The sequence below is a fragment of the Schistosoma haematobium genome, chromosome ZW (genome assembly GCF_000699445.3).
Source record: "Schistosoma haematobium chromosome ZW, whole genome shotgun sequence".
Lineage (NCBI taxonomy): Eukaryota > Metazoa > Platyhelminthes > Trematoda > Strigeidida > Schistosomatidae > Schistosoma > Schistosoma haematobium.
In genome coordinates this window covers 18205615-18218093 of record NC_067195.1, presented here as the reverse complement: position 1 = coordinate 18218093, position 12479 = coordinate 18205615, and the positions used below count along the sequence as shown (strand labels likewise).

At 31.9% G+C, this 12479-nt stretch overlaps 1 protein-coding gene across 4 annotated transcripts in view; it reads right to left on the bottom strand.

The window, feature by feature from the left end:
* MS3_00002923 (uncharacterized protein) overlaps positions 1–12479 on the bottom strand; it is a 90596-nt gene that overhangs the window by 16376 nt on the left and 61741 nt on the right. For 2 of the 4 annotated variants that reach the window (XM_051210582.1, XM_051210583.1), the window contains 2 exons: positions 8325–8454; positions 2059–2195 (listed from right to left, as the gene is read on the bottom strand). In XM_051210582.1, coding sequence (XP_051070589.1) covers positions 2059–2195; positions 8325–8454 — 267 coding nt within the window. Of the gene's footprint in view, positions 1–400; positions 648–2058; positions 2196–7683; positions 8455–12479 lie in introns of those variants that run through there. The other 2 variants (XM_051210581.1, XM_051210584.1) reach the window with 2 other exon arrangements.

Sequence of the window (12479 nt, the reverse complement as noted above, 5' to 3'; positions counted from 1 at the left end):
CATATAACACCATTTAAAATAAAGCATTAAATTTAGTTTTTCCCAAGAAAAATTCAATAGAAATCAGGTAAAACGGAATAACACGGTTAAGGTATACTTTTTAGTTAAACAGCTTCAGTAATTAAGACTTGAATTATTTATGTTAAAAAAGTACGAACAAATGCATGATAAAAGAGAGGTGTCAATTTTGTTAGACTATTCTTCCTTACACACACACACACGCACACAAACACATAAGCAATGGTTAAGATACTTAACGATTTCATTAAAACGAATTCAGAACCTAAATTATGTAATTAATCTGTCGCCTTAATTTATTCTCTTCCTTCAATAATACAAAAATCACTTTGTATTTTATTGATAGGAAAACAAACTAAGGAAAAAGAATCAATAATTTTACCTCATTATCCATAGATCCACCACGATCGCTTTCATTTAAATTTGTTCCTGGTGTTCGATTAGATCGTTTAAATGCACCTAGTTTAGTGCATGATCGAGTATTTTTTCCTGTAGCAGATGCACCAGAGATTTGGTGTCCTGTTGATGCTGGTAATGTTGTTGTTGATGTCATTCCACTGGAATTGTAGCCTGTTGTTACACTTGTGGATGATATAGCACTGCGTGATATAGGGATTGCTGGAGAATGACTATACGTATATATGTATATACAATGAATGGAATTATCAAAAGAGTTGTGTAACAAAACATGAGCTATATTTGATTTAAAATTTATATCATGCATGCATAGACTATGAAGTGTTAAAGATTAGACTTAATAATAGTACATACCTAGATGTACTTTCTTACTGATTTTAATTAAATTTACATTTGACAGAAATCTCAGCTGTTAAACTAAATTTGTTGTTAAGTTATGGTAATATACACTGCTCACTAAGAGAAGATGAAAATAGACAACTTACATGTAATGAGTTAAAATACAAGTTATGTAAGCAATAGAGTGAAAAAACCGCATTTATTACTAATTAATTGCGTTTAAACGACTCATGAAGTAGGCTAATATCAGTATAGGCTAAAATTTAGTGATGGACCTGGATTTTTTGTTTTATTGCCAGATGAAACTAACTTCTGTCACTGAAAGGTGTTAAGTTTTATTAATAGTATATCTGAACCGGAATTTTTCTGAAAATTGGTTTAACTTGTAAGTTGCGTTCGTCACAGATTGATTTCTAGCAGGGTAGCGTTGGAAACTATGGAACACTGAACAGGCTCTTCGACGTTGTGCGTGACCTCCTAATAGTGGGTACCCAAGCCGTAAAAGTTCGAATTCAGGACTGATATGTGAACTTTGTAAGAAGTTTCGTTTTCGTACTAACTGGTTTCTGAATTTTTCTTGGGATTATTATTCTTCATAGACTGATTTTTGCTCACGGCGCCAGGTCGTAACTTTTCAATAAAGTTAGTGACTTAGATGATGTTAATTACCAATTTATATCTAGAGTATTTATTTCATTTCTTTCGTTGACTAAACAGTTATTCCTCCCTAAAGTTTTCAAAAGTATCTAATATATTAGCTAAACAAGTTAGTATACATAGAACTATGACTAGAATCGCAGATGTTTTAATATGGGTGAAGCTTTCCAAATAAGCCTAAGGTTTTCAATTTTAAAAACCAAGCAAATTAGTATAGGATGAATGATCACTAGTTCCTTGAGTGTTTTGTGGAATAGTTATGAAATCGTATTTAAAGTGTATTAGTTACGTCACAATCTGACGCTATAGTTTTCTCTTTTAAAAAGCAGTAGGTGCAAATTAATGCAAATACTCCAGGCTACTCACAAGTAGTTAAAAGAGTAATGCAACAAAAAGGTTATGCAATGAAGCGGATGTTAGCGTGCATGGAATATGGTTATGATTAATTTGAATGTAAGTTTCCAAGATTTCCAATAATTATTAGAATATATACGTTAACAAATCATGCGATTTTCTCAACACCGAAAAGAAAACATGAATAAGAAACACCGATCATGATGTGACATTCAACACAAAACTATAGGTACACCAAAATAATATTTATATTTAGAAAATAACTGTACTTACTCTCTACGAAAATGTACTCGTTGTACGCCTAAATGTGGAACTGTACCACCTATACCGGGTTGTGCAGTCGATAAAGTCATATAACGCGTTTCCCAATCTTCACCAGTAGCTTGTTGAACCATACCATAATAAACTATCTGTAATAATTATAAATAATTTATAAATATTAAACGTGAAATTGTTATTCAGTTATTGGTATATTCGGACTGTGGAATCCATGTTTGCACATATAATTCTATTTATAATTGGTTTGTTGATTTCGTTTATAGATAAACATAAACACTTGTATACATTTAGACTGGTCAATTGTGTAACTGACATGATGATGTGTAATAATACTGTTACATATAAAGTTAGTTAAGACAACAGGAATTTCAACAAATTTTCAACGTGACATTCATATATTACAGCAAATTATGGGGAAATTAGATAAGTTCATCGATAGAATAGTAAATTATGGGCTGCTATTCATAAACAGTGAATAGTTACTACCTAGATTGATTCATAAATGTTTACGATCAGTACAGCTGCCATATCGCTCTTTCTAGCCTAACATGTTTATTTCATAAATCTGAAGGTAATAACCTCCCGATTCTCTGATGGGCAGAGGAGAAGGAAGATATTTGAGTCACGGCGGTAGTAACCCTTGAAACTCTCAGTAACTAGGTCTTCAATAACTTTTTAATGAATGTGTGCAAGTGATTAGCAGACAAAATCGCTTTCGTGAAGATATCTAACAGAGGAATAGTTCTGACAATAAATGCGCTTTTGAGAAAATGATGTCCCCGAAGTTTAAGCTGGTATTCACACTTATTTGGGAAACTCGAGTTATCGTTGTAGACAATATCACTGATTTCTACTTTAATTATAAGTGAGGCTTTTATAAAAACCTGTAAATTTTGAAATTCAGATATACAGAATATTTTAAATCTAGAAACTAATGATCAAAATAAAAGTGGAATACTGAACTGTGGCTATCAGGCGAATCCGTGACACCCGTTCCGCCCTTTCTGAAATTTGTCAGCTGGATGTACCTGCATCACACAGTTTTGATATATGTAGTCAAACTCAAATCTAGTGCCTTTTGATTCGAACGCCAAAGCCTTAAATACATCAAGCTACTGAGTCTAGAAAGCCTCAAATTATTCAATAAGTATGTTGTTCACATCATTATTAGTAAGGGTTTCAATAATCTAGTTCCTGATGTGTCCCAAACAGGATGTAACGCACATTCTGGATTTCACCACTAAGTACAATCCATCTGTTTTGTAAGACGTGTGATAAAAGTGATTATATTGAAACACTTTGCATAACATGCATATATATAAACAAAAACTGATCAAAATTCAATCCTAAATGTTAACAATAGGATAACTCAAACCGTTACTAATGATGGTATGGAAATAAAATTAGTTTTTAGAAATCGAAAAGACAAAAACTCGTTAGTTTATAACAGAAAACTATTCAAGAGGTGAGTTGAGCTAAAAAAGAAAACCCACTAAAGATATCTAATCTATCAACAATGATTTATAGGCATACTCAGCATAACATTTCCAAGGATTAGTTGTTCCTATTTTCTTGTCTTTTTTATAATCAGTAAAGTTATAATGATGATTATGCTAATCAATGCACTAAGAATCCAAGTTTTGTTAACGACTAACCTAAAATCGATAAATACATAGCATTCAGTCAACAATGACAGTTAATAGATGATCATATATCATTCAACGATGCATTATGGATTAGTTTTTAACAATCAGAACATAATATGTGACCTTCATGAACAGTTTATCCATTTCCCTGCACTTCATATATTATCTACAATGATAAAATATGGATGAATGTGGCTGTAACATTAATAACGATGAATTAAAGTTTTTGAAATACAAGAGTAGATCTGTAGCACCTAATAAACACATTTTTTGAATCATTAATATATGAAATATAATTGTTAATATAAATCATAATGACATTTTGTATTACGCAAACTGCTGAATTAGCAGAACTAGATGGTTTAACTGAGAAGCTTTCATTATTGTTCTAGACAATATTATTCATATTTACTTCATGCAGAGGTAAACTTTCTAGTTACTTCACTACTGAGGAGTCCTGTACTAGGAAGAAACAGACGTCTAACGATTCCAGGTTTTCAATGGTCGTCTAGCTTAGATCGACTGGTGGATTCAACTGTTAATATTGCGTAAGTGTGAAATCATTTCGTTTTGATGATCTTGCTTCATTTCTACATAAAAATGAACAATGATGATGTTCTTCTGTATGGTAATGAAAGCATTAAAACCGAATTATCTAGATTAGAAAACTCAGCAATACCACAAGTAATCACCTGAATTCCAGGTATTCTGTATCATTTTTAATAAATGAGATTATCTGAAAGTTTATTACCACAGTATTAATTACATTTGTTAAGGCTGTTTCATCAACATTATAAAATATTGAAAATGCTCAACAGGAAACACTTTATTCAAAGTACTTTTTTCTACAATTAATTAGCACTGAGATATTCGAATCTATATGGATCTTTGGATTGTGGCTAGATTCAGTTTCCTAAACCCTAGGCTAAATCTACACAGCAACTTGAGCACAAGAGAAAAGGCGAGAAATATACAAGAAATGCTTTACTCCAAGGTTCGTTTATGTACAGAAAACCTAGGCCTTTGACTTCCGGAAAATTCTAGAACGCTACTAAACATAGTAGCAGTATAAGTAATCATCCAATCAGAAACGCGACATGTGACTTTTCACTATCTACATGTTTCTGGCAAAACATTTATTGAATACTGATTGGATAACACGTTTCTCAGCGTTTTCAGAGCACTTTTCGTCTTCGTTTTGAGGAATTTTCTGGATCTCCCCAACGATATTAACAATCAGCAAGTTATAAATTTCACAGGTCAACATGCCATACACGAAGTTTTTCGGTCTTGAGCTCAGTCTAGATCATGGAGTCGAACAATTATGCTTTATATGGTAGTTGATATTCAATCTATATGGTCACCAGTGATGTGAATTTACGTTATTATAACCAATTACCCGAAACTAACTATTGTCATCTCTCTTACTAAATCAATTTTTGTCGATGAATAAATTGCAAATGAAATCTGTATAAAATTCTTTGTATTTGATAATTGATGATTGGAAAATTACAGTAGGATATAGTAACCTGAAAGTCAACCTTAAAGATTATCCCTAAGTTGGATGAAAATGATAGTCTACCAGAGATTCAAACGTTAAATGAAAAAAAAACATTAATGCCTCATTCAGTGACTTCCCTGTTGGTTTAATCATGTCAAGAAATTATCCTTCAGATTGATTACAAATATATCTAACTTGGATTTTAAAAAATGACAGTTTTCATAGGATTTACAATACCTTGATATTATTTTTAGTTTTAAAAAAATTAATCTTGTCAAGCATTCCAGCATATTCTAGTTTCAGTTTAAAGCTGTTTCACTATATTATTTATTGAGTTTAAAAAAAACTGTTTCCAGTGTGTAGTATCACTATTCTTTTATTCTATTTGGTTTCTACAATCCAGCACACAAACACAGAAATATGGCAAGATAAAAAACTATTTTATCTCTATACAAGAAACTATGACATGATAACAATAATAATGAAATATTGACTAGTGACTATATTCGAGACGGACTTCGTGAATTTCAAATGCGAAACATATATTTAATAAGTCCAATATTAAGATCATGAACCGATCAATATTAGACCACCAATCAAAATCTGGGAGCACTGGACGGCCGTTTCGTCTTAGTATGGAACTCCTAAGCAGTGCACATCCACGATCTTGCACGCGGGACTCCAACTTAAGGCCTTTGGTGTCGTGCGCACCTCTGGGAAGTCCCATACTAAGATGAAATGGTCGTCCAATGCTTCCAGGTTTTCAATTGTGGTCTAACATTGATCAACTCATGATCTCAATCACAAGTCAACAATCTCCACAAACCTATACTGATAAGTCCAATATGGTTATATCAGGAAATGCAGACACACACATACAAACATGTAAATAAGCAAACAAACACACGATTTGTTGCAAAAGTCGAAATTCATTAATCAAAACTTAAAAGCCATGATGAAGTTAACACTTTTGATAATTTTAATAATAAAGAATTGGAAGTTTACAAAAACCTTCAAAATCTAACTGTGGGTTTATTTTTTCTTTTCGCTTAAGAAAAATAAAGTTTGTGGTCATTTTCGGTTTTTCAGTAAGAGGAGTAAATTGGCCTTGTCAAGTGTACTTTTTTACTCTTTACCGTCCTTTATTCAACTGTAAACAGTATGATATGTATTGAAGTGGTGAAATCAGATCATACATTCCTTGTTGCTTACTATTGAATATTTGAAACTACCTATAGATTGATGATGAAATAATTGTCGATTAATGGAACAGTTAGAGATCTCTAGCAATCCTCACTGACGAAACCACCAAAGACCGAACTCTGGATTTTCAGATCTGTGGGGGTGAAGCCCTAACCTTTAGAATCTTGAGTACTCATTTAATGGTTTATACTTAGTTTCGACCGATCCAATGGTACAATTTCGATTTTAATAAATTTGCAATATTGTACAACGAACGTATAGTGAGAGTTCATTAGTCTACGCACTGCTTAGAAATTCAACACCAAAACACAACAGTTATCCAGTGCTCCTATAACCAGATGAATGAAGCATTTACGATATAAATGATCATGATTTTTAAGGGTACACATACACACACAAATACTAGTAATGTGGTGTGAGCTACTTATATTCACATAAGTGGTATATAACGATGTCGGGAATAGAATGTATTTCAGTAGAAGATCGAGGAGGAAAGAACAAGAACAGGAAGCAATTGGTATGAAAATGTATAAACAATGAAATCTAAGACAATGGACTGATATTTGCAGAAGGAACAGTCAAGTTTGAGACGATGGATTGATATTTTGCAAATTAACTATTTACTATATGGTTCTCAGATTTTAGTGAGATGTTCTATAATTTCATGCTCAAATACTTTTGGTTATCATCACTACAGTAACAGTTAACACTATATGAAGATTATTTTCACTGTGAACTGATATCACTAGATAACTGTTGAAAACTGAAATGCTCTGAACAATATATGATTATTAGTTAGGGTTGTTGATAATTACGAAAAACTTCTGATCAATCTCTGTCGGTATATATGCATCTTATGTTGATTTTTCTTGATATAACCATTTTTTTAAAAGTATTATACAGTAAATGAAATATTGCTAACAGTTTCGTCTTATCCATCGACCAACCTATTGTCTTAATTCGTCACTGACTGATCATGGTTAGAATACCATTGAAAATCTGAAAGGATTAAACAGTTATTTTATCCTAGTATAGGACGGGTGAATTTCAGACATATTGAAAGTGACAACATCAACTTAATCAAAGTTAGTGTTCACTTTCAACTAGACTTTTTTCTATCAGAAAAAGGCAAACAAAATATGTTTACTTTTTGTATTCTTCACTGGAGTTTATTGATTTTTAGTGTACTTCTAAAAAAATGAGTGCAATGATTATACAATATAAAAGAGGAACGATATCTTTTAAACGATTATTATCATTTGGATGATGGTCACAGTCAACATTATTTCTATTATGAAATTATAATTGGAAATGAAATGAATTATTGTCAATTAAGTAAATTAAACAAAGGAAATTAACTTTGAAATTTTAATGAATTAAGATTTAATTAAGTGACATACTCCTTTTAACAATAGTTTGTAATGACTGATACTATGTCAACCACACAAGGTTAATCTAGCTTCTGGCCAGATTAATTTATTCATTCTTCTCCAACCATATTTTTACCTTGATTATTTACTTATTAACCCTGACTGTTTTTATATGATTGTATGTGTCGTTAGCTGCTCATCCTATTCATCACGTGTCTGTAACTTATTTTTGGTCAAATCATATTGGCTCACTCTCCTTCTCCGCTGCATGTGTTACTTCATTTCGTTTCGCTTCGTTTCTCTGATTGTCTGTCTGGATCAATGGATGTATGAAACATACGTATTCTTAGTTCATTCTCATATTTGGCTTATTTTATTCCGTTATTTTCTAACGCGAATTAAGTCGGTATAAATATACGAGGACTGACAACATGTATATTTCGATAACAGTTGGCATGAGATTTAACTGGAGTCAGATACAAGGGTTATAAAAAGTAATTAAATTCTTATTCATTTTTAATAATATAAAGAAGAACTTACTTTCATTGTTCCATCATTGTTAAAAATACGAATATCATAAGCTGGTTTCCATCCACAACGATTCACCACATAAGAAACAAGCATTTCAACTTGACCTGTTTCTCTTGGTTCAACAAGTACACTTAATTCTCTATCGACAAAATTGAGAAAAAAAGTAAACAATAAAACAGTAACAATCAAATAATATGTATATATTAATCCATTTCATTCGTTGTTTTACTATACATAGAAAATACTCGCCAAGGGGATAGTAAGCTTTAAAGAAGAAAAAAAGCTTTTATTTTGAAAAAATGTAAAGATGATTGATTGATTAATTTAACTTTATAGTATAGGAAATTTGAAGTTTTCTATCACAAATAACTAATGAAAACTAGAAACTAGTGGACATAATATACTCACTAATGCCATCTTTCAAGAGGTAATTCTTAGCGTTCTAATAAGAGGCCATGACAAATGGACTTTAACCGTATTGTACGCGAAGCATTTACTCTACCCAATGATACTGAAAAATGGTTGTGCAATATCACGAACTGATTGAAGTTAGACATGCTAACTATCAGATTCCAATTCAATGGTCTAAAGGTTAAGACCTGTCTGAAGACCATGTTCTTGGTTCAATCCCTGATAGGGTCATGGATAAACACTACTGAGGAAACTCATACTAAGATGAAATAGTTGTTCAATGCTTCTTGGTCTTCAATGGTCGCCTGACATATATAAGCCCATGATGTGAACTGTAAATATAAGTAATATTCACAGACTCTCTATTACTAACAAGTTAATTTTCATCATAGACATAAAGTCATCTAAAGTATCCACTAAAAATTGGGAAACACTGGATAGTAGCATTGGTTCGCCGTTGTTTTTGAAATTGTTAACCAGTAAAGAAAAACACAAACTCAACGGATTTAAATCAAAAACCTTTAAATTAATTAGCAAAGGTGGATGATGACTAGCAGTGGAATCTAGGACGCACGTTTCGTCCTATTTGAGACTCGTCAGCTAGACGTACCTGAATTTAAACTTATTGACGAACATGGTACGTTTTTTCCGAAACTAGGTAAAAAATGATGGTGAGACTATCATTTAATATCATTAGTAAAAACTACTGATTTATTTTTAAAAGTGGTGAAATGAGTAGATCATCAACTTTTGGTAGAATGATCATATGTTCACTAGTGACTAGAGTAGAGATGAAATTCTGGAGCTAAAAATAAGAATTTCCGACTGATTTAGTCTTCCATATCGAGAGACAAACATCACCGATGTGATCATATAACCAACGTTAAACATTGTGAATAATTAGTCGAAATCGAAAGTGATAATCTTAAGAATCGAATGGTATTCGTTCTTTTCTATCTAGAACTAAGGGTTCTCATAGGAAAGGAGTCCAAAAGTGGAACACAACAATAGTCCAAGGATAAATCTCTTTAAACCTATCATTTAATGATTAAACTATATTTCAACGTCATCTACATTTCATCCAATATTTCTAATAAATGTCAGTTAATCAAAAGTAATGAACAATTTTCACCGGTAACTAAAATCTATGACATTATTGCAGTGTTTATTTAATGTGTCCTCATCAGAATATTACAGAAATGGAACGATATACGTCATTAGTTTCTGTATCATACCTGCAGTATTACAAGCTATTCTGTTTTGTAAACAATAGAAGAGTAGTATAGGGGTTGTGGAGATTATTAAGTTTTTGATTGAGATCATGAACCGATTGAGTAAGTCACAGTAAAAATTTCGCTTATTACATCAAATTTCAACTACCTTGAACAATAGGCGTAGGGAATTTCATATCTAATTGCTTGGCTCCGAAAGAAAAAAAGATCAAATGTTGACTAGAAAACTGAATTGAATCCAAGAAAAAATAAGATAAAATGAGCAAGCTTTTATCGTCCAAATATAATGTACATATGTTTACAATATTTTTACAAACCCTCCAAGAAAATAGCATCAACGAACTAATAACAACATATGTCTGACTGCGGACAAACAAATACATAGTACGGGAAACTCTTTGAGGTTGTTACATAGAAAAACTGTGATGTGTGATGTTCATTAAGCAGGTATGTGAAATATATTGTTTTTTTAAACAATATCTTAAATTCAGGTCATTATCTAAAATACTTCGAGACTGATAGGTCCTGGGTTCGAATCTCACGGGGCGGGATAGTGAATGAGCACTGGTGGGGAGTCCCACAATGGGACGAAATGGCCATCCAGAGCTTCCAGGTTTTCCATGGTGGTCTAGCTTTAAATGACTCATAATCTCAACTATTAAAATTAAAATACTTCTGCTTATTTTTTATACAAAGTGTCCATATATAAAATGTTATACACATAGCATTTTGTTGTTGTAGGCTAATCAGCAATCGGCCAAATAAGTGTGTATGGTTGGCCAAGAAGTGCCTACCATTTCTAAGGGACGATGGCTTATTTTCTTTAAGAGATAGGAGTGTACATATAAATGAATATATACATATACGGATTAATTCACCCATAAAAACTTCCGTCTCACTCTTCGTCTTCCTACTTGAGTAGATGGTGGGGCTCGTGTATGGGAAGCTTGAGTATCGAAGTCGGACACTGAACAACACAACACAATTATTGAAGAAAGAAACCACCGCGAATGCATCAGCAAAATAAAACAATTGAAAAAGGGATTGAGAAAAAGCCACTCTAGTCACCATGGCTTACATAGACGGAGGAGATAACAAACCTCGACATTAACTCAAGAACCTGATTAGTTACTTGGATTTGTGAAGGGTTTTTTACAATTTGCTGGAGAGAATCTGTCTGCGTTTGACTGAAAATTTCTTAGTGTTGCAGAAGAATCACGTTTATACTAAAGTTGATTGAAAATTGCGTACATTATTTACTGTTAAGTATTCAAAAATATCAATAACGTCAGTTATCGTAATGTACATGATATTTCCACATTAATGCGTAATTGCTAAAGATAAAGCTATATCGGGCTTACAATCAGACAGTTCTACTTCCTCCCATGGTTTTCAGAGGGTCTGACAATAGTCATACACAGATATGTTTTACCACATTTAGTGGATAGTAGTTATGAGCAAGACAGAATCAAAGTATTCAAAGTGATTTATCAAATATCATCAAATTTTCAGAGTGGCGTTTACTTTATCTTACATATGGTGGAAGCTAATATAGATTTTAAACTGATAACCATAGACCTTGTATTCAGAAAACGTTTATGATATCTCTGTCGTTCCTACTTTGGATAGAAATTATTTCCTTTCAACTATTATTTTAGAAAGTTTATTTTTTTAAAGCACTAACCTACCACCTATGTCAACATATTATCCCTATCACTAACAATACACTTATCGTTTTAAAATTAGTTTGTACTTCGTACTTATTAAGATTACTTATGTAATCCTTTGTTTTATTGTTATCACTGGCTCATAAACTGTCTTGATTAGTCCAAATTCTTTTCTTACATACATAGCTGATGAAGACTTGACTGAAAATAACATTATTTGATTATATGTGTTATTCTAATGGTTAAATAGCTGTGCCTACAACGATACAGTTATTTCATACAAAAAATCTTTGTTATTTCATTAGTTAATAGGAGCATTTTACTGTTTCTTTTTTTTGTGCGTGTATTTAATACTAGTTAAATAGAATGGACAAGACTTAAAGCACGAATACATAGTCACAATCAACTGCTCAATTTCTTTTATTCCTCCATTATTTTATAATCGTATAGGTATACTTACTTATTATTGTACCGGAGAAAAGATGACAAACGTTCAATATGTAAAAAGCTTAAACACACGGATAAACATACATACGTATACGGAACTACACAACAAGAAACATTCAATCAAACTATATATATTTCTACTCTGTCATAGAATGAACAAAGCAAACGACCATTTTGCTCCTTCCGATATTGATTCATTTGAATAAACTAATTCAATAGATAATTTCTACTGATGGTATAAATATGTTAGTTAATTCATTTCTTTCCTAAATATGAATATTCCTTTGGGCAATATGTACGTATGTATTTACATAGAGTGTTTATAGGAAAAATGAAAATATCTTTTGAAAAGAATGTTCAACTTTGTAAACAAATCAATGGTTGAATTAGATGTTGCTGTTATTTAC